General features: G+C 40.0%; 2 protein-coding genes and 1 long non-coding RNA gene across 3 annotated transcripts in view; 1 reads left to right on the top strand and 2 right to left on the bottom strand.

Moving 5' to 3' along the window:
* LOC133457163 (homeobox protein Hox-C10a-like) overlaps positions 1 to 11,214 on the bottom strand; it is a 55,197-nt gene extending 43,983 nt beyond the window's left edge. Inside the window, exons 1-2 of the mRNA XM_061736099.1 lie at positions 10,283 to 11,214; positions 7,070 to 8,384 (exon numbers count right to left, since the gene is read on the bottom strand). Coding sequence (XP_061592083.1) covers positions 8,107 to 8,384; positions 10,283 to 11,156 — 1,152 coding nt within the window. The 5' untranslated portion in view covers positions 11,157 to 11,214 and the 3' untranslated portion in view covers positions 7,070 to 8,106. The remainder of the gene's footprint in view (positions 1 to 7,069; positions 8,385 to 10,282) is intronic.
* Positions 11,215 to 16,423: 5,209 nt separating this feature from the next.
* Positions 16,424 to 20,819, bottom strand: hoxc11a (homeobox C11a). Its single transcript, XM_061736096.1, has 2 exons — positions 20,000 to 20,819; positions 16,424 to 18,549 (listed from the first exon to the last, which is right to left on the bottom strand). Exons 1-2 carry the CDS (start codon positions 20,748 to 20,750, stop codon positions 18,317 to 18,319), a joined length of 984 nt encoding a protein of 327 aa, XP_061592080.1. The 5' UTR covers positions 20,751 to 20,819; the 3' UTR covers positions 16,424 to 18,316.
* On the top strand, positions 19,963 to 22,072 carry LOC133457161 (uncharacterized). The gene is made up of 3 exons (XR_009783845.1): positions 19,963 to 20,354; positions 21,769 to 21,838; positions 21,935 to 22,072. It is a non-coding gene; the product is annotated as an uncharacterized LOC133457161 (long non-coding RNA).
* The last annotated feature ends 1,078 nt before the right edge of the window (positions 22,073 to 23,150 follow it).

Genomic DNA, 23,150 nt, shown 5'->3' on the forward strand with positions numbered 1-23,150 from the left:
TAGAGGCGGGTTTTTCTCTCCAGTCGCAGTGCAGACCTGCGCACATAAAACCAAGGAACTATTTCATGTTGTAATCAATCTCTGTCAGGCGAAATCTACCGTGCTTCCAAGCTATCGCAATGGATACTATTTTGGTAAACGCTTTTTATGAATCGCGGGCTCCTTTTCTCTTCATCAGACCTGTGGTATTTGATCAAATTAAGAGTTTTTACTTTTCTGTGGAATAGTGCGCAATGCTAAAGCACAGAGCACTGCTTTCATTGCTACATCTAGACTGGATTGTGCAGAGGTAATTGAAATACAGCACGCAGAATACTCCAATAATAAAGTTTTCATCGTTTTAAGGACGACCAGAGGAGTAAATATTTATTAACTGGGATTTGTGGAGATAGTAGAGGAGGGAATACCAAATCCAGACAACCAGCACTACAGCGGGCTATATTCGGCTAGTGACCGTTCATGTTTTTATGCCCACCAATAAATTTTAACGAGGACCATTTGATTGTTCATAAACGTGTCGTTAATAAGGCTGCATCCCAGATCCCCGCGCGACATACAAGTTCCACAGTTGTGTATATGGAGAAACAAATTCTTATGAAAGCAGAAAGGCCGAAGAAAGAAGCAGAAGAGGTTAAGGGACTTGTTAAAGGGCTCGATAAAAAAGACCAAATAGAGGAAAAGATGGTATTATTGTGTCCAAAAGCATGAATTCACTCTTTTTCCATGTAATATACTAAAATAGTCCGTCAGTTATTGAACAACTCTGAACTCCGCAGCAGAGATGCAGCGCCACAATGACACAGTACTAATGCAGAGTGAGTAAGGAGGAATACGGCACCAGCGTCACTGAGAACAATCAGACATCCACAGCTACTTAAAGAGTATACATTTGTGCAGTCTGGATAGCTGGATAACAAAGCTGATGAATTATTAAATTGTAAAAGCTGCACACGCTTCATGTTAACATGTCCATGCACGTCTTTTTTACTTCCATCGTGTTCTTTTGTACGTTTGTTTAGAGTTGCCGACTATTTTGGGTGAAAATTATATTACAAACGCTCCTTTTTTCATGAGTACATTTATTGCGGAAATAGGCCCTGTTTACTCGATAAAAAAAACCAACAACTTGTTTATTTTTTTTAAAAAAAGGAGCCAACATCACAGATAAGAAATCTGAATAAGACTGTGCGGACATGTTAAGATGCTTTGTGCAGAAGTAAAATCAATATTCTGCATTGAGGAGAAAAAAGTCCCACTTCACTCTCACGAAGTTCCATAAATTTGAAGACACGAGACACCATAATGTCAATTGTCAACATAAATCCCACCTTTAAACTGATAACAACAGGCATGAGTGTACTTGTACAGAAAATCTGTAAGAAAAAAAAGAAAGAAGAAATCTGTTTTGGGTGTTTGAATTCATCTCTGTTATCACAAAACGTCAAGGAATAAGTGAGTGATTGGTTCAAATTCACCATTATAAATACAGTCTAACGCTTGATAATTCAATAATACGCAATATTTTGGGGTCATCTGTAATTACTGTGTGTCATGTTTGTCCTTGCTGCTGAGTTCAGATTCAACCATGAAATTTAAAAGGCCAGACACCAGAACTTAACCCGGATAACGCCAAACGGTGTCCTGGTGCGTCCTAATGAAGGAACAAGTGTGAGCCCGTTAAATACTTTGCCACATGGTTACAATAAAATAGATACAAATTCTTACAAGATTTACAGTTTGAAATAGCCAATTTTAAACGTTTTTTGTATGTTTGTTGTTTGTTTGTTTGTTTTTAATTTAATGATACTGTTGTTCTGTGTTTATTTAACTGCTAAAACATATTTAACTGTCCATTTACGACACCCTTACACCATATAGATGCTTTATCCTATTTTTCATCCTATAAATCCCATTAACTATATATATAGATATATATGTATAGTAACATCTCTGTCTGTATTTATATGTATATATACACACACACACGCACGAACACACCCATACGCACACACACACACACACACACACACACGCACACACACACACACACACACACACACACACACACACACACACACACACACACACACACACACACACACACACACACACACACACACACACACACAGACACACATGCACATACATAGTTTGGGTTGTATGCATCATTTTAACACTGGTAATTTTGCTGTGTACATTATCTACCTCACATATTTTTACACATTCATGTTCTTTAATAAAAAATGTTATTCTGTCAAACAAGCCGTGTGTTTCTAATTCCTAAAGTTATCATTGCTTGACCATTTGAGATAATAGCTTACTGCCCAAAACAACACACACAAAAATGACGCATTGCAGAAACGTTTCATAATACATATTTTGTTTTCTTCAATGATTCATTCAAAAATTGTGTGCTATATCAAACAGCAGGAAACAGGCATTTTTCTTTGCACAAAATACCATCGGGACCCGTTATTAAAACGTAAAGAAAGAAACACTAATCGTGTTGAAGTTTAGAATGAAATGAAACATCTTAGAATTAATATAATGTTTTTGTTCCAAAAACACTTTTTCTCGAAAGGGTTCACATTCTAAGCAGCTATCACAGCCTTTATCCTCCGGCTGTATAAATTAAGCAACGAATATGGGTTAAAGCTGCTTTGGTTGGACGCAAAACGTAGCGGTTTTGCAATAAAGCCGCAAAAATAGATTTACATGTGCAAATAAAATATGCATGCCACGGTTTCCTCTGCAAATCGTACCATGTCTACATTTTGCACTATATTAAACTGTCACACATTTGTTTTTGTTCAGCTTTATTCAAAACTGCTACACGTAAAGCCAAGCAACCAATGGAGATATCCGACCACTCGGATAGTCGGAGTTTTATTCTTAAATGCATGCTCAGAGAGTTTTAAAAAATCAACAAATAAAACAATTCAGGATTATGCTCAAATATGAAGATATTCATGGAATCAGGTTGACATCAAGTCGCTTGAATTGAGTTTTATACAAAACCACCAGCAAAGTATCACGATCCTCTCAGAATTTCTTCATCTTTACACTGCCACTGCGCATTGGTCATGTGGTCACACATGCGTGTTACAGGCTAAGTTCTCTCGTGAGGCTGGACTGGCATTTATGGGCTGTGGTGGATTCGTGCAGAGTCTCAAATTTAAAAACAGTTCGTATAAGTATAACTCCTCAATGAATCAGTAACGGTAACAACATCCCCTGATGCACTTGTGCAGAATGCCTCAAAAGATGAGCTGACGAGCTCCTGTTTATGAGGGAGGAAAATTTTAGTTTTGTTTCAGATAAACCCAATTCGTACAAAGTACAAATAGATTTCTAGTGGACGCTGAGGGACACCTGACAGTGAGCCACATCCGTGGCTGGGTGTATTGACGCTGCCGCAGTGCACTGAAACATCATTTAAGGATGAAATGACTACCAACAACATTTATTTTTCGGCTTACTGCACTCATAACAGAGTCTTTTATTAAACGTATTACATGTTTCTTTAATGCAATGAGCTCTTTAAAATGAAAATATATGTACTAAATAGGCTGACACGTAATTTGAGTATGAATGAATGAATGATTTCACGATGAAAAACTTAAAAGGCCGCTCGGCAGGCTTATGATATTATATAATGTATTTTAAAGAGAAATTTGACTATTTTTGGCTCCAAAAGGGAATCAACGCCCTTCACATTTACTCCCAGCACAACCGCGCTGTTGCTGGGAAGATTAAAAGTATATAAACAATTTCAGATGGGAAATGTTGGGACGTGTCTGTGATTTGTTAGAAGTGTGCTGACTTGTGTAAAAAATAAAATAGCTTTTCTATTATGTTTATGTCATGTTTTTGAGTGTCGGTATCCGAGAAAACAAGAAAATAGTCCCAACAAATAATGCACTCGAATTATGACAGCTCTTCTGATTTTGTCACATGATCGAAGTCAACACAGCAAATCCAGGATCAAACAGGCAAGCTAACAGTAAGTTTTCCTACAGTGGTTCACCAATGTGACATCTGTTCCAAACATGGTCCGTGCAAGTAGTCTGCATGTATGGAAAATTCAAGCGGAATATCGAGTTATTTTTAAATGGCCATGTGCTGACCAGATACACAACCCAGTCACACTGATGTTCTGAAAGGCCATGAGCTGCAATGACCGAACTCTGTTAGAAAGTTGTCCATCCGAGATAAAAGCTGCTTCTCACAGGATAAGAAAATTCCCACAATCTCACTTCATAATGCTTATTCACATCTTTTGACCACCAATGTGTCTCGAAAGCATTCATAATCAAAAACGATAGGACAGAAAGAAAACACGATCAGTCTTCTCATGGGAAGTGGGCTTACTGCACATTGAGCAATTTCTGTCCTACTTCGTTTTTCATCATGAGGCCTCCTTATGGTTTTTTATAAGAATTGTGATACCTTATGGGGAAATAAGTCATTTTGGGTGCTTGTTTTTGTCCTAGTATCAAAGCTCTAACTGAAACTCCACGTAATTAAGAATGACGGGAATTTAGTCCCTGCCAATAGAAGCAATTCTAATCATCCAAAGCAAGCCTGAGTTTTATTTTACATAATAATGTTGAAAAGAAGTAATTTAATGATCTAAGATGATAATACGGGTATGCCCTGCAGGTGTTATTCATGCAGTTGTAATTGTCAGTGGTGAAACAACAAAAACCAGCAAACAAAAAGCAATAATCTAAATATATTTATCTGAAAGTACTACGTGATCATACGAATTTTCGTGAAAGCAGTCTGAGTTATTTAAAAAAAAAAAAGCCATGGATATACAGTTGCGATCATTGCCTAAATGCAGTCTTGCTATTTTATATCATCCTCAAAAGTAAAGTACGAGACTCTCATTTTCAGTGTCTCAAGAAGAAAAATACACGAAGGCAAATGCAAAAAGAGGACAAATCATATCAGAAAAGTCTTTAGCATGTTTGGTTTATGTCTGATCATGCCAGTGTCAGCAACATCCTGAGCTGTCCTAAGGATGTGGCTGTCCAAAGAACGGCTGCAGTTCCTGTGCGCCACAACAAAGTGGAATAAATGACTTTATGTGTATATGGTTTTAGGGTGAGTCGGCTCTGCGGGCTGTTTCCAGTGCTGTAAAGTCTTTGTCAGTGATACATTCCAAGGGAGACACTAATTCACAGAGCTGAATGAAAGTGACTTTGGATTCTAGACTGTCTCTTCCAGTGGTACTAATGCCTAAATAACGGGGCCGGGGGGGAAATAACGCGATTGAGACCAGATCGGACACAGAATTTCCTTGCAGAAAACACGAAAACGTTTCTTCAGTCTATTTTAAATAGGATTACTATTTTGTATCACATTTTGTAAACTTAACCACGATAATGCATCACTAATCACAATATCACTAGGTTGTTGAATAAAAACATACATTGAGCGATGGCTTGATTTATCCTGTACCATGATCACCCTTATCCTGGAGTGCAATAATAATTTAAAACAAATAAGGTCTGTTCATATATGCAAGCAATTCAAAACTAGTCAATCATATCCAGCAATCTTATACTGTGTCTACCACTGAAATGTAATGCTAAGAGAGCATTACATTCTCACTACGTGAAAAACAGAACACTTTAATATGTAAATCGTGCGATGAATTATAAAAAGAAAGAAAAAAGGTTCCTAATGAGCCAAATATTGAAAAATTATCCTCAACTTCAGGTTTTCCCAACAATAGAGACAAAGAACAAGTACAGGGTAAAGGGGTTGAGTTCTTCAATGCACAAAGAGGGACTATCCAGAAATTTGATGGATGAAATTAGTCTGCCTAAGAGCAGAATATGACTAAATCAATTCCGTCAGAGTGCTAAAGCCTCTGGAAACATTCATAAACAAAGTAAGCGTTATTCTAAATCAGAAGATGCAAAGTATTCTTTTAGCTTTTCAGTGCGACACTGATCAGCCATTTGGAAATTAAAATGTCATGGCATTTTGGTATTAAGCTTTTAACAAAACACAGTCGCGCATTAGCAGCCAAGAGCAGAGATACGTCAGATAAGGCAACAGGAACAGCAATACGCATCAATTTTCCTATTAAAGACCCAGATGCAAGTCAGAAAGAAATTAATGACCCAAAAAATTGACATTTTTCTATCTGGTCTCTGTGTATCTTTTCATTCCTCGATCTATCCATATCATCATAAAGCAACTAGCCCTGAAACCGTAGTCGACAGCCAGTGATGACAGATGCAATAGAGCACAGTCTCAAACTTTACCCTATTCTTAACAACCTATTCTCCTTGTGAGAGCCCCACAAGCGTTTACAGCCCACCACAAAAACAACAGCACAGAAAGAAAGCGTCTCTGTCCAAGGTATTGCAGCTCAGTTCATTTACAATGCCATTTGCGGGGACTTGGGTGACCACAAGCGGTAATTCAGCGGAAATTGTGCCCTTGATGAAGACGAACTGACGTAATCAAGGCAGTTTCTTGTTGCCGAGCCAGGAAGCCATCCCCAACAACATGAAACTACCTAAACCACGCTCCAGCTTCGCGCAAAAGGGATAAAATCCATGGAAAGAAAAAGACATTCAAAAGCCGTGTAAGGATGTGCTCTATTCGTCAGAGAAAAGGCAAGTACCGACAAAGAAGACACACTGCTAACCTGCAATCAAGATACCCTTTTTTGTAAATACATTTGACATTTAAATAACCTGCATGTGTTGACTTATTTACCAACAATACAAACATGTACATATATAACATTTAGCATCAAAATTTTACAGCTGTTCAGTAAATGATTCTGAAATTTCAGCCACACTATTTTTCCAGAGATATGATGCCAAAATAATAATCAAGAAATATTACAGTCCAAGAGAGGGGGGTTGGGGGAGGGAAACAATAGCAATCAGCAATACTGATTTATTAATAGAAAACAACTTTATATAAACTACCAGCAAGAGCCGGCATGCGCAGTGCGTGATGCACGAGCTGTCAAGCATGCTCCCCTGACAGCTCTGCGTGACACATTATCCAAAACAGGAACAAAAAGCACCAGTCCTACCTTCTCTTGCCTCCTGCAGACGTCCTCTAGGTGCGCTTTCGTATCCACGTGTTTGCCGTGACGCTTGTTCTTATTATTATTGTTCCTGCATCCACAAGGCTCCCCACGCCGTTATCCTCCATCTTCCTTATCTTCCTGCTCCCACGAAGCTCCATTATCCCTGGCCAGAGGCGGCTGCTCCTTCCAACCCAGCGCCTCCACCGGCTGGGTCCTGCACATTGAAGTCTCTGCTGTGTGGATTAGCCCTCCTCCACACACACCTTTAAACGCATCTTTACTGCTGCAGCACATTATATTTGCAGATCATAAAATCCACCCCCAACGCTTTCCAGGGCGAACCTGACATTAGAATTTTATGACCTTGACTTACTGTGGTCACCTGGATAATATTTAAATCAACGTTATGGTCTCTCACTTCTATTAAAACTGCTGTGATCTCCGTCTTCCATCCGCAGTGTCTCTCCCTCCCTCTCATTTCCACCACTATGCCAGGGGAAGGACAAAGTTGGTAGCCTCAATCCATTTTCCCTCCTTTTTATTGTTTTGCAATCGTTTGCCATTTCATAGCTTAATGTCATCTTGTGCATGCACCTTACACGGCACAAAAATGCCACAGGCACCAACGAAGAAGCAGCACACAAGTGGCAAGACATTAGTTATAGCTCAACAAAAGTGAAACTGTTTTACGTGCCACTGGGTATTTATAGACTGCATGAGATTTCTTCCTCTTTTCCTTTGTTTTGTGTTGTAATATAATTATAGTCACAGAGTAATGCCTCACGTTACAGAGCTGCTGCAAGTGGGACTCAAGTTTTGTCTGCAATTTGCAGCTTTTTGTCCATTTGGGAAGGCACGCTGTGTACGTAGTGTGTGGTGCGTGCAAATGAAGGCCAAAAAAATGTATACATGATTATTGGAAGCACAACAAAATGAGGCATGCAAGTCTGTCTATATCTGTGCCAGTCATATGTATGTGAGAGTATGCATGTGTATCAGTGTATGTGTGTGTGTAAATGTGCAAATATCTAAAAGTGCATTCAGGAATAGTTGTAAACTGCACTCTGCTCCCTTTCTCGACTCTCCCTGTTGAGCTTCTTGAGCTTCATGCGTCTGTTTTGGAACCAGATCTTGACCTGTCTGTCGGTCAGGTTGATACTCCGGCTGATCTCCAGGCGGCGCTCCCGAGACAGATACATGTTGAACAAGAACTCCTTCTCCAGCTCCAGCGTCTGGTGCTTTGTGTATGGACAACGCTTCTTCCTTCCACTTTTGGCTTTCAACCAGCTTCCTGTTGTCTTTTCCGCGGGTGAATCATCTAAAGGAGCGAGAAAAAGTACAATAATGAGCAACTGCGGGAAAATCCACGTGGTCATTTTTGTGCAGAGTTCCTCTGCAGCTTTACAGCCTCCACCACTGGGTGCCATGTACACACCCATTTATGATATCATAAAGAATGCTCTGTGAGAACAGCTTTACCTGCATGTGGACTCTACATCTGACGTTTTACAGCAGATTTTACTGATCACAAATTGCTTTGCATGACATCCAATTACAGTCAGATCAAGTGAGACTGAGGCGGTTCTTTTGTCTATGCGAAACCTTAGACTCATAAGTTTTTTATTACACGGGCGCCGGTGTGTGTGTTTGTGTGTGTGTGTATGTGTGTGTGTATTGTTGTTGTTGTTTGTTTGTTTTTTGTGGGTTTTTTATCACAAGATTCATTTCATTAGAAAATTAGGTTTCATGCTATATAAATAGCAGATTAAACTAAGATTAAAGACAAAGACAAAGAAAGAAACGCCTCGCTATAATTAGGAGTTAATAAACGAAGCCAACAAAAAATAAAAAGCCCATAATAAAATTGGCCAATTTAGTTAATATGTTATGTGATTAGACTCCTGAGAGGACGCATTTAACTGCCAACACAACCAAAACAGACAGATAGACAGACATACACACACACACACACACACACACACACACACACACACACACACACACACACACACACACACACACACACACACACACACACACACACACACACACACACACACACACACACACACACACACACACACACACAGACCCACACACACACGTCACAAAACTGATTATGTGAACATTCAGTGTGTGGTCCACATTTAATAATTTCCGATACATTTAATTTGTTATGGGATAAACAGGGCACATACAACTTAAGCACACACTCACACACACCCAATGCTTTACTATAGACTGTTCTAAAGTTACAATTAAATAACAAAAAGTTTGTTGCCATGTAGCTCGCTCAGTTAATTTTAAATCAAAATGAAATGTAAAATGAAAATATACATAGGCTAATAAAAACATTGCAAATGATAATATTTATAATATGACATAATAAATAATTTTTAAATCGTAATCCTTTCACATAAATACTATTTTAACGGCTGCCATACTTTAACATGAAAATATCTATAATTACAGGATTTTGCTTCCAGGCTTAAGGCACAGAAACCCGCGCAGAAACGAAGGAGGAAAAAAATAGAATTGGAAATAATCTTGTCAAAACTAAAGCGTGTTATTATGAAATGTCACGTTCACGCGGATGTTATATAGTCATAAATTTAAAAGGTGTTTTACGTGTCTTGCAGAGAAATATTTTCTAATACGCAAAAACAGAGAAACCAAAACAGTTTTGAACAGTAACTTAATAATTTGATCTACAATTGCTGTTTTTAAAACTGTAATTTTGTTCATGTAAATGTCTCTTTACTGGGAAGAGATTAGTGTGTGTTTGCATGTTTGCGCGGTTTTGTGTTTTTGTGTCTAAAGCGTCTGTGCGTGTGTGTGTGAGAGAGGAAGAGCGTGTTTATTTCAATGATAACGGCCCATCTCACATTCTCACATTAATAGGAAGGTGTTAAATGCCACGAGAATCATAACCCCTGCTAGGCCAGGCAGCCACACGCCCATAGGCTACATCCCATATGATTCAAACACACGCCTGCAACATCATCAGCACACAGACACAACATGCACGTGCAGAAAACATATTCATGCACATGCTGCCCAGTTTTATCCAAAACAAATCTGTTCACTTGAATGTTTATGCTAAGTTGAACTGTAACTGTGCATGTATGCATGTATGTGCATGTATGTGCGTGTGTGTACGTGTAGGCCTACACGTGTGTCGGGGAGGGGGTGAGGGGGCGTAAAGCAGTAGTCTACCTTTTAATTCCACGTCCGAGTTATCTGAGCAGCTGTTACTCTTGGCCTTCTCTTCTTTCCTGCTCTGAATCTCATCTGTATTTGAAACTTCTCTCGCTGTCTCCTGGGCAGATTTGCCGCAGCTTACTGTCGATTCTGCTGCTGATTCAACAGATGTCGCCAAGTGGGTCAAAGAGAAGCCGGAGGGGAACTGCTGCTCGTCCTGCTGCGGCCTCTCTCCGCCGTACACCTGGAAACAGCCGCCGGGCTCGCGCTGGGCAGTTTGCTCGGGCCGGCAGTTATTGTCCCCGAGCCGGATGTAAGTGGCTGCCTCTGTTGTCTGTTTCCCCTTATTGCTGTCATCCTGATAGAGGCAACAAAACGCCTCCTCTTTAACGCTGCCCGATGGAAAGGAGCAGGGCTGTAAACACGGGGCAACAGGTTGCTCGCCCCTGCTGGACTTGGAGCCCGGGGTCCATGTGGCCAGCTGCGCTGACAGGTACGGCGCATCCTGTTGGAAGCCGCCGGGCGAGACGCCGCCCGGCGAGAGCTCGTCTGTTTTGGAGAGTGCAGATGGTCCAACCTTCCCCAAATTTCTCATCACTGAATATCCGTACTCTGCAGCTGAGTGGATGTACATTCCGGGGTTGCTGGAATAACCCTCACCCCTGAAGGAAGATGATCCTCCCATTAAGGAATCCATCAGGAAGTTACCGTGCGCTATGTTATTCGGACATGACATAATTGCATTTATAGCAATAAAATAATCGCTTTGTGTGTTCAGAAGCTCTGAACTACGGGATTTCTTCGGGAGAATCGGGACAGTAAGATGCTGACATCTTTTGGAAGGGGGTGCAAAAATATCAGTAACAAAATTATGGATGCTCGGAGACATGTCATGTGAGTTTCAGACCAATAGCGGAGTGGAAGTGGCCTTGATGCTCCAGACTGCCGTGACGTCAGCGCGGTCAAGTTGGAGACGCCGAGAGGTTTTTGATGGAGCAAGAGCGCCACCTACCGGCGCGTCCAGGTCAGACTAGCAGGCCTACACCAGGAAGAACAAAGAACTGCTGCTGCTGTTGCAACAGGAATCTTCCCAACACACTTGGTGCGAGGTTTCTGAACATTTTAACTCTATCCAACTTTAAACGTTCACACTGACTTGCTTTTGGCCCCGGCGGCTGGGCTGCAGAGGCAAGGACACGGAGGATTTGTGACTAAACAGGATGCACTTTGGTTTGTTTTCATCGATTTGATTTGTTGTTGCCACAGATTTAGCCAGGTAAGCAGACTGTAGCTGTGTAGTTTATATCTCAAAATTACAGCAGTGTAGTCATGCAAGTTGTAGATTAAAAGAAATGTCAAAAATATGATGTGACGTATATACTAAAAAGTAAACGCTTGCTAAATTGAAGCATGTGGAAATCTTCCAGTGTTTTACTGCTCTATGCAGAATTACTCCCACGTTAGCCTGCTGTTGATTTAGATACTCTGATTCTTCGTGTGAGCTAAAAAAAAAAAAAAAAAAAAAATCAGCAGACTTGAAACGAATGAAGCAAACACATGTACAGCTTTATCAAATCTTATTGTTAACCAGACTGAAATTAGGCACGAAGCAGCACATGGCTGTCTATCTTATCCTCTTCTGCAAAATAAAGGATGTAACACTGGACTTTTATCATTTAACACATTTAATATTTTGGTTGGAAAGCAAATTAAAAATACAAATACTTAAAAAATAAAGTTTTTCATTGTCGTTTTCTTTGTCTTTGGCTATCAAAATAATATACTTCAGCCTAATAGACAGATGCTATCTTACCTGTACAGCGGTCATATTTTTTCCTGTTGTTTTGCATTCATTTTCGATGCGACTTTTACAACCTAACTGGCGTATTTGTATTTTGCTTACGTGTTGTGTCTCGGACTAGCTGCTGCCCAGAAGAATGTAAAATTACACTGAATGCGGGGCTTTATTTGTAAACAGAAGATCTTTCTAAAAGTTGAGTAGTCTCATTTTGTCTTCTTCCGTCAAAAAGATTTAGGTGTTTCCAGCATTGTGGTGGGAGTTTAAAATTCACCTCAAAGTTCAAAACCCCGTCCGAAGCCAAAACGTAAACACATATTGTTTTTTCCAACGATTGATATTTAAGTATTGTGTAAATTGTAACACGAATACAGTAAACACGATCAAAGGTGCTGGCCCATGCACGAAACTGAACTGATTCGCACACACTGACGATATTGATATATTCAAACTTACTAAAGAGCGTTGGAATGTAGCATCGAGTCAAGAGCCCAGTGGCACTGTTGCTCCGTTTTATGAAATCTAAATTCAATGCAGGGAATTTCATGTTTAATCCTCATTATAGTTGGAATATTAAAGTTTACAACACAATATAACGGAGTATTTAAGCCATGTCAAGGACCCGCTTGCCTTTCCTCCAGTGACAGGTCTTGTGGGAGGCCTGTGCGTTTTCAGCTCAACATTCATTCACTCACATGAAAAAGAGAAAATAATACAAACACTATTTGCTGCTGCCGAGAAGGTGCTTGAAGCTCAATGAGACAAAATTATGAACGTGTCTGTTTCAGGCTCAATGCAAAATAAGACGCATATGCGGTTTATTTTTGTACATAAAAACTCAACACTGGTTTAATAGAATTTCATTTCATAAATATATATCGTTACTTTAATTCTCTGGAGAAAAAAAGCATTTACAAGGACATACATGTTCGTTGAAAGGTCTGTTAATGTCGCATCAGGATTTTGGTTTTTACTGATTGAATAGTTTTCCACATATTTTAAAACATTTTTCATAAAAGATTAGAGCGATTTAACAGCTGTCCTATTCAGGTGTATTGCCAAAATTTCAAACCCTCCATCAGAGCCTCTGACTTTACAGCAGCCATGTGGGCGTGCTCGTGTTCTCGCATTTGATTTGTGCGACCAGTGCACGCCAGCGTGTCCCTCTGTCTGTGTGTGCAGTTCATTTTCAAAGGCAAGGACAACATATTCAAAGCAGGCCTGCATTCACAAACGTGTCTGAATCACACATGATTACAGTTGTACTGTTTAACGATGGTACAGATAACACATCTGAAGATAGAGGAGCGAATGTTGGAAACAACTAAGCGGTGGGTTTGTGGTCAGAATCATTTCCTACACATTCTAACCATTTAGATTTATGGAGGGAAAAAAACAGTTTAAAAAAAAGATTCTTGTTGGGTGTTTGCAATATGGAGCATGTTGGCAAAACGTAACGTGGAATTTATGTCACAGGCCAATCGAATGCGGAAAGAATATATTGAGATGCCAAATTGTAGTCTCCTATCTGCTTTTATCTTTCTACCGTTAGAGATCATCTTTGCACATGACAGAAAATGTGGGTTCACCTGTGATAAATGTGTTGGTGAATAACGCATTTTTACAGAACATTTTCCTTTATTGAACACGCACCTATGTTATTGTTGTGCAGTTCTTGTATAACTGGGCAATTAAAACACTGCTGTCTAGACAAACGTAAAAACATTGAAAAAATGTTTGATTATATTAATTACTAAAAGTAATTGTTATGTTTAGATGCTGTATTGGCCAGGTTTCTCTTGTAAAATAGATTGAATTCTCTTTATGGTTAAATAAAGTGTGTGTGTGTGTTTGTGTGTGTGTGTGTGTGTGTGTGTGTGTGTGTGTGTGTGTGTGTGTGTGTGTGTGTGTGTGTGTGTGTGTGTGTATATATGTATATATATATATATATATATATATATATATATATATATATATATTTCGCTGGTCACCCTTACCTTGTCTTCCATAACAAAATGCTTACTGTTCATCCAGGATTTGTTATCATATGGAAGTACGTCTCGTTGTTCTACAACAGTGTTATCAATATTATTGTGCAATTGTTCTCCCTGATCATGAACGTCGATGTGTATTATCGACTTTTAGCTTTGGCTAAACATTATCAATAAAAACGCTATCTTATAAACGACGGCATCGTTTCTCAAACGTGTGAACATGCTGGTTTCAATGTTCTCTAAAACGCGTGCTTTGCTTGCCACACTTTTATATACAGAGAGAGAGAGAGTGAGAGGGGCATCCGCACACACACACACACACACACACACACACACACACACACACACACACACACACACACACACACACACACACACACACACACACACACACACACACACACACACACACACACACACACACAGTTGACTTGGACTGTATTTTACCATGGTCTTTGCACTTGTCTAAACTGCAGCCAGCACCGTGCACTAAATTATCGTCCATTTGATTACAAAGCCTGCAGGCTGTTATCATAATGCAAACAGGTAAGGGCGCAGAATGCTGCGGACACACGGCGTGGTCCTCCCTGTTGTAGACTAACCAAAAACCACTGGGGCGACACAACTAATTTGCTCATGGCAGGCACTTTGAATTATCTTTCCAGTTGGATGTGAGGAGGTTGTGCTTTGTGTCCTCTTTCGTGCGGCTGTGCAATTGCAAATTTATGGTGCCAGTATCATGTGCAGAGTGATAACCATCAAAGTACGGCACTGTTACATCATTAACACTGACCACCAAGCTAAAACCCCTCACTGCTGCCATATCGAACTTAAAAGGTCATATTAATTTTAGAAATACTTTTTTTTTGGTGCAACAATAAATAAATAAATAAATAACTAAATGCCACCATACAGATGCATTTGAGTGGGAGTTGGTTGCCGGCAGAGCTGGAGCTCGTTTTACAGCGACGAGCGGTTTTATTGCCCAATAGAACAGGTTAGGCGCTGAGACACTGCAGTGTAAAACCATTCAATAGCCTATAACCCTTTTGATTAGTATCTGCAAAAGACTGGGTAACAAGAATACTCTGATACTTCCTTCAAAATCAAAAGTAAACACAATTATTTATTATGAATAGCTGATAAAAGTGGCTTTAAATGCAAAAAAGGAGAAAAATGAAAAAAAATGCATGGGGGTGTAATAGAAACAAAGGGATGGGAAGCACTTAAAGACAAACAAAATATATCTATGATTCTTAATTGCCTCGATCATTATAATACATCTTAACCAGTTAATTTTCCCTTTAAACTTTAATGGCACGATTCTTCGTCCTCTCCCTCCTAGTGCACACATACACACACCCACACACACACACACACACACACACACACACACACACACACACACACACACACACACACACACACACACACACACTCACGCACACATATATAAAACACGTCGCCATTTTCCTTCACCGCAACACCTAAAGTCCACAAGCCACACTGAGTCACGGCAGGAGCTGCAAGCCAGGATCTGTCACACCACGCAGCTCCCATCAGGATGTCTGTGCATTTAATAGTTCTAGTAGTCTGATGTCATCCAAGGATACATGTTAGGAAACGTTTTCAAGATCCCTTAAAGGGGACAAACAACACAAAAGGCCCGGAGACTATTTGGCCCCCGTGTGGCTGAGGGACAACACTTGCCTGCGACTGCAGAACTCTCTGTTCGTGACGTTGGGTGTCAGAGAAACCTACAAATTACCCGCGTCACAGTCCCAGGGCCAAGGTTGGTGGGTGTGGCAAGAGAGGGGCGTCGATAGCCTTGATCTCCCCTTGTCTGCACCATGTTTTGTCACAGCAACCCCCTTGTCCTTACTGATAATGCCCTGGCATGTGTGGATGAAACCTTGATCTGTTATCCGTTGATGCACGTCCACTTTTTTTATACTGAGCAAAAAAAGCGGAGTGGCACGTGGACACAACCAGGGGAAAACATTTTCTCTCTTTACTCTCAGTTGAGATAATGAATCGTTTCAAAAGAACACGGATAACAATACAAAACTGCGCAGCCAAAAATGGTAAATATGCTAAAACAGTACAGAGCTGAGCTTTGTGTGGAGCGACTCTCTCTCTCTCTTTCATTCTCTCTTTCTCTCACTCTCTCTCACTCTCTCTATCTCTCTCTCACACACACACACACACACACACACACACACACACACACACACACACACACACACACACACACACACACGAACACACACACACACACACACACACACACACACACACACACACACACACACACACACACACACACACACACACACACACGAACACACAACAAAAAAATATGAGAAGCAGGCTCTACTGCAGCAACTCCACAGCAACATGTTTTTTTTCTCAGAAAATACAAATCGAAGCCTATACAGTTCATACCAACACGTTTAAAAACGCCTCATGCGTGAAAACGTATACATTTTACAAGGACAATAAAGTGTCTTTACTGGGCGTGCTAAAGCTGGCAAAGTTACCTGCCGTAGTTTAATGCGTGGGGTCAAAGTTGGTCTGTGTACACATTCCATGTTGTGTTCCCGCTTGCTCTCATTGGCTCACTCAGCTGCTGCGCACATTTCCGGGCTCCTTGATTCCACTTTATTGCGGCGGGTTAAAGGTGGAGGCCTTGACATTATTGAAGTTCAAAGACCACATTTAATTATAAATCGTAGTCAACGCACACGTGGAGTCATCATGCACATATGTTGAGTGCAAAGCGACACATACAAAATATAAATGTGTTGTATAATCTGCACACATACACACTCACACACATACACACCAGATATAAATATATGTATAGACATAGATACATAGTTCGTGTGGAAACCTGTTGGTAGGTTTTTGTTTTTATTTATTTATTTATTTATTTTCCACTCCTTGGACATCTAGCCTTGCTTGTTTACTATTTACTGCGGAAGTGAATGCCATTTCCCCCGAACAGACGGTGCAATTAAGAGAAAAAAATAGCCATTTAGTGCCTCTGTCTTTATGGCAGTGTCTAGACTACAAGAGTGGCGATTCCATTTAGTGCGCACTAAAAGAGGATATCATTCCACTTCCTTTCTCTAAATTTCTTAAGATCTGGGGTATATCTTCGTTTAATATGCGTGCGAACACAGACATGATCTTTAGGAGTGGTTTAACCTTAAAATGCACAAAAATGTGGCAAGCCCCCCAGACATGTAGCTCTTAGTTCCTATAGCTGCCCTCATCTCAGCCCTGATGTGTGTCCTCATGAGCTGACCATCAGCACAGGTTAAAAGTGCGCTGCTGATCATGCAGTCGGTGTAGACCATGCAGTTTTAGGTAACGCACGCATTTATGCAGGTAAGGACAAGACTCATGACTCATGATCAAGAAGCCTGTTAAATGAATGCGAAAGTCGCAGTAGCGCTTGTGATTATAAAAACACAAAAAACACAAACGTTGGTGTGTTGCCTATACTTTTCTGTTTATTTAAGTATTGTCTTTATGATACACAGGCTGACAAATTTGCTCATCCTCTCTGGAATCAAAAGCACCAATGTTTTAAGCAAATAATTTAACGAGAGTTTGCGTTAAAGCTATTAAAGTTGTATGGGCCGTGTACTAAAAATAGCAGCAGGGATAGGGGGAAAAGAGATTTAACATACGCCTATTTACAGTTGCAAATGCAGATTGCATAGGCTGCTCTGTACAGGGGGAGTTTACTTTCACAGATTGAACGTCACAGTTTGCAAGGGCGAAAATGCAATCAGGAAAATGTAGGGCTTATCCATACTCTGGTCAACAAATAATTAGATACTTATATGTTATATACATAAACCAGAGTGGTAAGAGCTAAAAGATGTCTGCGCATCAAGGATTCAGACTTGGTTTGTTACATTGGACATTTTAACAAATATGTCTATATGAACAGTAGAATAAACACAATGGAGAATCGTGATAAATAGGACATATTCAAGGACAGCATATAAATGATTATTCTGACCACAGGCCTTTCCGAGGACAAGCTAGAAATTCATCGCCGCCATAAGGCAATAAGAAAGTGGCGATTTTATCTCATGCCGGCCCATTTCTTCCAATGTCCACCTTAACATTGCACTGTTGGTGAGATGGGCTCCTTTAGAAAATGGCTATGCCCACGATTACAATTCAGTGAGATAAGAGGAGGCCTGATGCCAGTGTCCAAGACTGCAGCGCTGCTCCTGCTCACAATAGGGGGTTTCCAGAGAAATACTGGAGGCGATCTCTGCTCAGCTTCTTCTCTTTCATCCTTCTATTCTGAAACCAGATTTTCACCTGGCGGTCGGTAAGGTTTAGCATTCGGGAGAGCTGAAGCCTTTTCTCTTTGTTGATGTAAACGTTGAAGAAGAATTCCCGCTCCAGCTCTCGAATCTGAAACTTGGAATAGGGACACCTCTTCTTTCTTGTACGAGGAACGCCTACAGGGGGGGAGAGAAAAAATTAGATACAAAAAAATAAAATAAAAAAAAATGGTGAAAGAAATGATTGTCACGGGAAACAACGACGTCAAATGAATGAACGACGTTACTGTCTTTTTCATTAAATATTTTTTGGTCAAACCCAAAACGGAAGAAATGACGCTTTAGGGCCGTGTTGACGATAGCCTGGCCAGATCCTGAGAATTCTGTCTCAGTTGCATTAGCAATGATAACATTTCAGTCAACGTTCATCAACCGAAGTAGCTGAGGCTATCAGATAAACCCGCCATAAAGAGTGTTAAATATCCAAAATACTTTGGAGTAAATACTATCCACTTACAGTATTTAAGTACGTGTTTATCTGTTGTAATTATACAACAACTAAAGCATTTTACCGCATTATGTGTGCCACATTCCTCAAGAGCTAAACAAATATTTTATATTGGTAATGTCTGCATGCAGATCCAAATGGCCCTGTATTTTTTTTATTTATTAATTTTTTATCAAACAGGTGGCCAGGGAAATATATATTTTTTTTTTATTGTTTTCCTGGACTGTGAGTGTACACGAGAGAGAAAGAGAAAGAGAGAGACAGAAATGTCAGTCTCAGCTTGAGCCTGCAGCCTGGATGAGCTACAACATGGAGCTAAACAGCAGCATTAAATATCCTGTAGCTCTTCAGCCCCTGGAATTAAGGAAAATCTTTGTGCTTCGTATGACTTTAAACTGTCAATGTCAGTTGTTGTAAGTGAAATTAAATGCAAAGATATAATAAATGCTGTTGACAAAGCTTTTTTCTGTGTATTTATATGTATATAGCGTCTGCAAATAGTTTTATTTACAGGTTTTCATACACAACCAAGCTAAATAGTCAATTCACTGACAGTATAGCCTACATGATAGATAGATAGATAGATAGATAGATAGATAGATAGATAGATAGATAGATAGATAGATAGATAGATAGATAGATAGATAGATAGATAGATAGATAGATAGATAGATAGATAGATAGATAGATAGATAGATAGATAACTGTTAAGTGTGTTATGTTCTTTCTTCACGTCCTTTGCAGGCAAACCCAGTGCTAATAGAAAATTCACAAGACGCCAAAAGCAATGTTCTGCCCAATTGGTTTTTACCCTCGACGGCCCAACGAGAAAATCCCTTAAAATGCCCAACGCAAGTTCATGATCAAAGTTAACATTTGTCACAATAGCGCTCTCTTAAAAATTTCACAGACTCTCACCATAGAGGCGTCTGTATATAACATCCCACTTTTTTCAAAGCGCTTTCCCATCGTAAAAATTCTTCTCGTTGCAAGAAAGAGCTTTGTAGGGTTATAATAAAATCCTTTGAATGCTTATAAAACTCCACATAAAATCTGACCGACAAAACACCGGGCTAGTCCCCTTAACCTTCCCCCATTTTACTGCTTCGGTGTACCTACTCGAGTGGCTGCTCTTGCTGGCGTTGCCGTCCTTGGTTGCTGCGGAGGAGGAAGTGCAAGAGCCCGGATTCGTGTGCTCCTCTTCCTCGTCGTCCGGGTCTTTCTCCTGCTCCGGGGCTCCGGGTCCGGAGGCTGTGGGCGGCTGCTGCTGCTGCTGCTGCTGTTGCTGCGGTTGCTGTTGCTGTTGGGAGTCGCTTTCCAGCTTCCCCCCCTCGCCCTTTTGTAAACAATTGTCTGACTGATGGTCCGTGCTGCTGCAGTATGCGGTCTCAAAAAAGCGGTCGAAACCTTGCGGGAGGACGTTGTTCTTCCCCACGCCGGAGTAAAACCCCGTGGAAGGGTGATTGGAGCCCGGGTGAGTGTGGTGGTGATGGTGGTGGCTGTAAACGCTCTCGTTCTTCATGAGCATTTCTGTCATGGTGGATGGTGGAAGACAGTCCCTATGCACCAGATCCTCTCCCGAGTAGCACGATGCATAGTTGCTCCTGTGGTGCCATTTGCTCGTAGGGTCCAAGCCGTATGAAACTTCCCGTACCGGCTGCACTTGAGACAGATTTGTGGAATAAGGGTAGCTGATTTGTCGGGACGGGGCCTGCGGAAGAAACGAGGAGACGGCGGAAAACTCGGGCACGTAGTAGGTGCAGCTGGGGAGGTAGATGTTGGACGCGCAGCCCGTCCTGTCCCCAAAGTCGGATGTCCGGTCTTTGCGCGTCTGAGAGCAGAAGTTGCCCAGATTCACTGAGTTAAACATCTTTCTCTCTCTCGTACTCGGCACTATAGATAGATGTTTTGGATTCGAGCTGCTGCAGAAGGGAAAAATTTGGGAAGGCGAGATGACGCGCAATCCGTCTAAGTCGCCCCGCGGACACGTGATCGAAAGTAGATATTGTCATATATCAATTTGGAAGAGTTGGATGTGTAGGAGTGGTTGGCTTTAGGTAAGATCGAGGAGGTTGAAACGAATAATTTTCAAACACCACGGGTGCACTGAGAAAACCAGTAACAGATTCTTGTTTGCTGGCTCATGACAATTAGAGATATGTGCAGAGTGTGTTTATCCTTATGGGCTGCTGGTAGGCTAGCTAAACAGCTACAGCTCCTTAAAAAGGCAAAGCACAAACACTACAGTCCTCTCACTGACATGCAATTTAGAATGTTGCGTTTTGCAGGTAAGACTAATATTATATTTTATTATTATTATTATTATTATTATTATTATTATTATTATTATTATTATTATTATTATTATTATTATTATTACTACTACTACCCCACACATCAGCACATATTTTATTCAAATAATGACATATTATTAGACAGTGTACAAAGAAAGATATTAAAATCAACAGCTGTTGGGATTGCATCCCAAATAAGAAACACAGGCACTCCATGAGCTTATTTTTTTTGTCAATATTTACTAAAATACTATGTATTTAAAACATTTCTACAGAAAACTGCTTATATATATATATATATATATATATATATATATATATATATATATATATATATATATATATATATATATATATATATATATATATATATATATATATATATATATATATATATATATATATATATATATATATATATATAAACAGGTATTTTTTAATAAATAATTATAGTTTTGAAGGAGATCTCCTTTTCTACTTTTTCTCTTTTAGTGTTACATTAGATTGCTGCACACGTGATCCTGAAACAAGGTGTGAGTGATTGCAATCATGCAACATATCACCTCGCCGTATTTATTTGTCTTTTGCTTTCAGTCCCAAAAAGGAAAAAAAAACACTTCCCCATAGCTGTGGTAGGGTGTTGTGAAGTGAAGCTAAACCGACGGTGAGGCAAAGCAGAATGCACAGCGTGTATGTTGACTGAGCAAGCAGAAGTGATCGGTCTACTCTCATTATTCCCTCTGCCTTTGGATTTTGACAGCGTTTTGAAGACGACTGCGCAACACACCACCCTGTTCCTGGAGTTCCTGCAGGAATACTACCAGTGAAGCCCTTGGACCATGATCTCCTCTAAAGGAGAAATTGTTACACGAACACACTCAAATAAAATAAAAATATCATACACCTCTCATATTGCAGAATCCAGTTTTACTGACGTTTGGAGTGAATATTGACAACATCTACTCACAATATGAATATTCTATGACTGATAATATATAAGTATATGGTGTCCTTTTCCTCTCGCACTGTTAAAATTAAAGGTTTTTGCAATTCCAATAGGCTGCTTAAAGGATCTCACCTGGCCTGTTAACAAAACAAATATCTAACGTTCCCTTTTAAAAATTAAATAAGTTCCAGCTGAGGTTACGTTACAAGCCCCTGCAGTGTTTTGTACATGTTATCAGTGGGTGAACTGTTTGGATAAAAGATGCGACTGCATGTGATTTCCTGCGTCATTGTAAACTTTTAATTGTACTGTTGAGAGCCATCTTCGAATCTTTATAGACTAACTGATACTATTACTCGCTGAAATTTATATGATGGCCCATTGTTTGTGATTATGGACTTCTTCCTAAATGTCGCAATAGAGTCTCAAATTGTTTCCCAATATTCCAATAACAGTGTTACAATCACTTAAGAGCCACATTTGTTGTTAAAAACAATGCAAATCAACGTCTGAAGTTGATGTCTGCTGATTCGCGACAGAAACGGGACGAGAAAAGGTAACATCTCCAGACCAAGGCATTGAGAACACAAGTCCGCGGGAGTGTTTGTGAAAACGCGGCAATGGCATTAGGATGTTTACTACCCCTGCAAACAAAAGGTTGTCTCACATGATGCATCCTGCATCCAAGTACAAAGAAAGCAGACAGCTGTCCAGACACAGCACTTGAATTTGACCACTAAAATCCTCTCTACGTCCACCATAAAACTCCGAATAGCTGTAGTAGCGCTAAATCCCTTTCTTCTATGGAAAACAATAAACACTGAGAATGAGAGGAATTTCAATTTCAACTAGATATTCTACAGCTCAAAAAAAGGAAAAAGAGAGAAGCCCGTTAAATATTCTAGCAAGCACTCGAACGCATTTTCAGAAATTTGGCTATGCATTTAACAAGTTTAAGCCACCAATAGGTCATTGGGATAAAAGTTTAAAATCCCTACAATTTAGCATTTTTGAATGGGCTAATATTTAT

The sequence above is a fragment of the Cololabis saira genome, chromosome 12 (genome assembly GCF_033807715.1).
Source record: "Cololabis saira isolate AMF1-May2022 chromosome 12, fColSai1.1, whole genome shotgun sequence".
In the NCBI taxonomy this organism is placed as follows: Eukaryota; Metazoa; Chordata; class Actinopteri; order Beloniformes; family Belonidae; genus Cololabis; species Cololabis saira.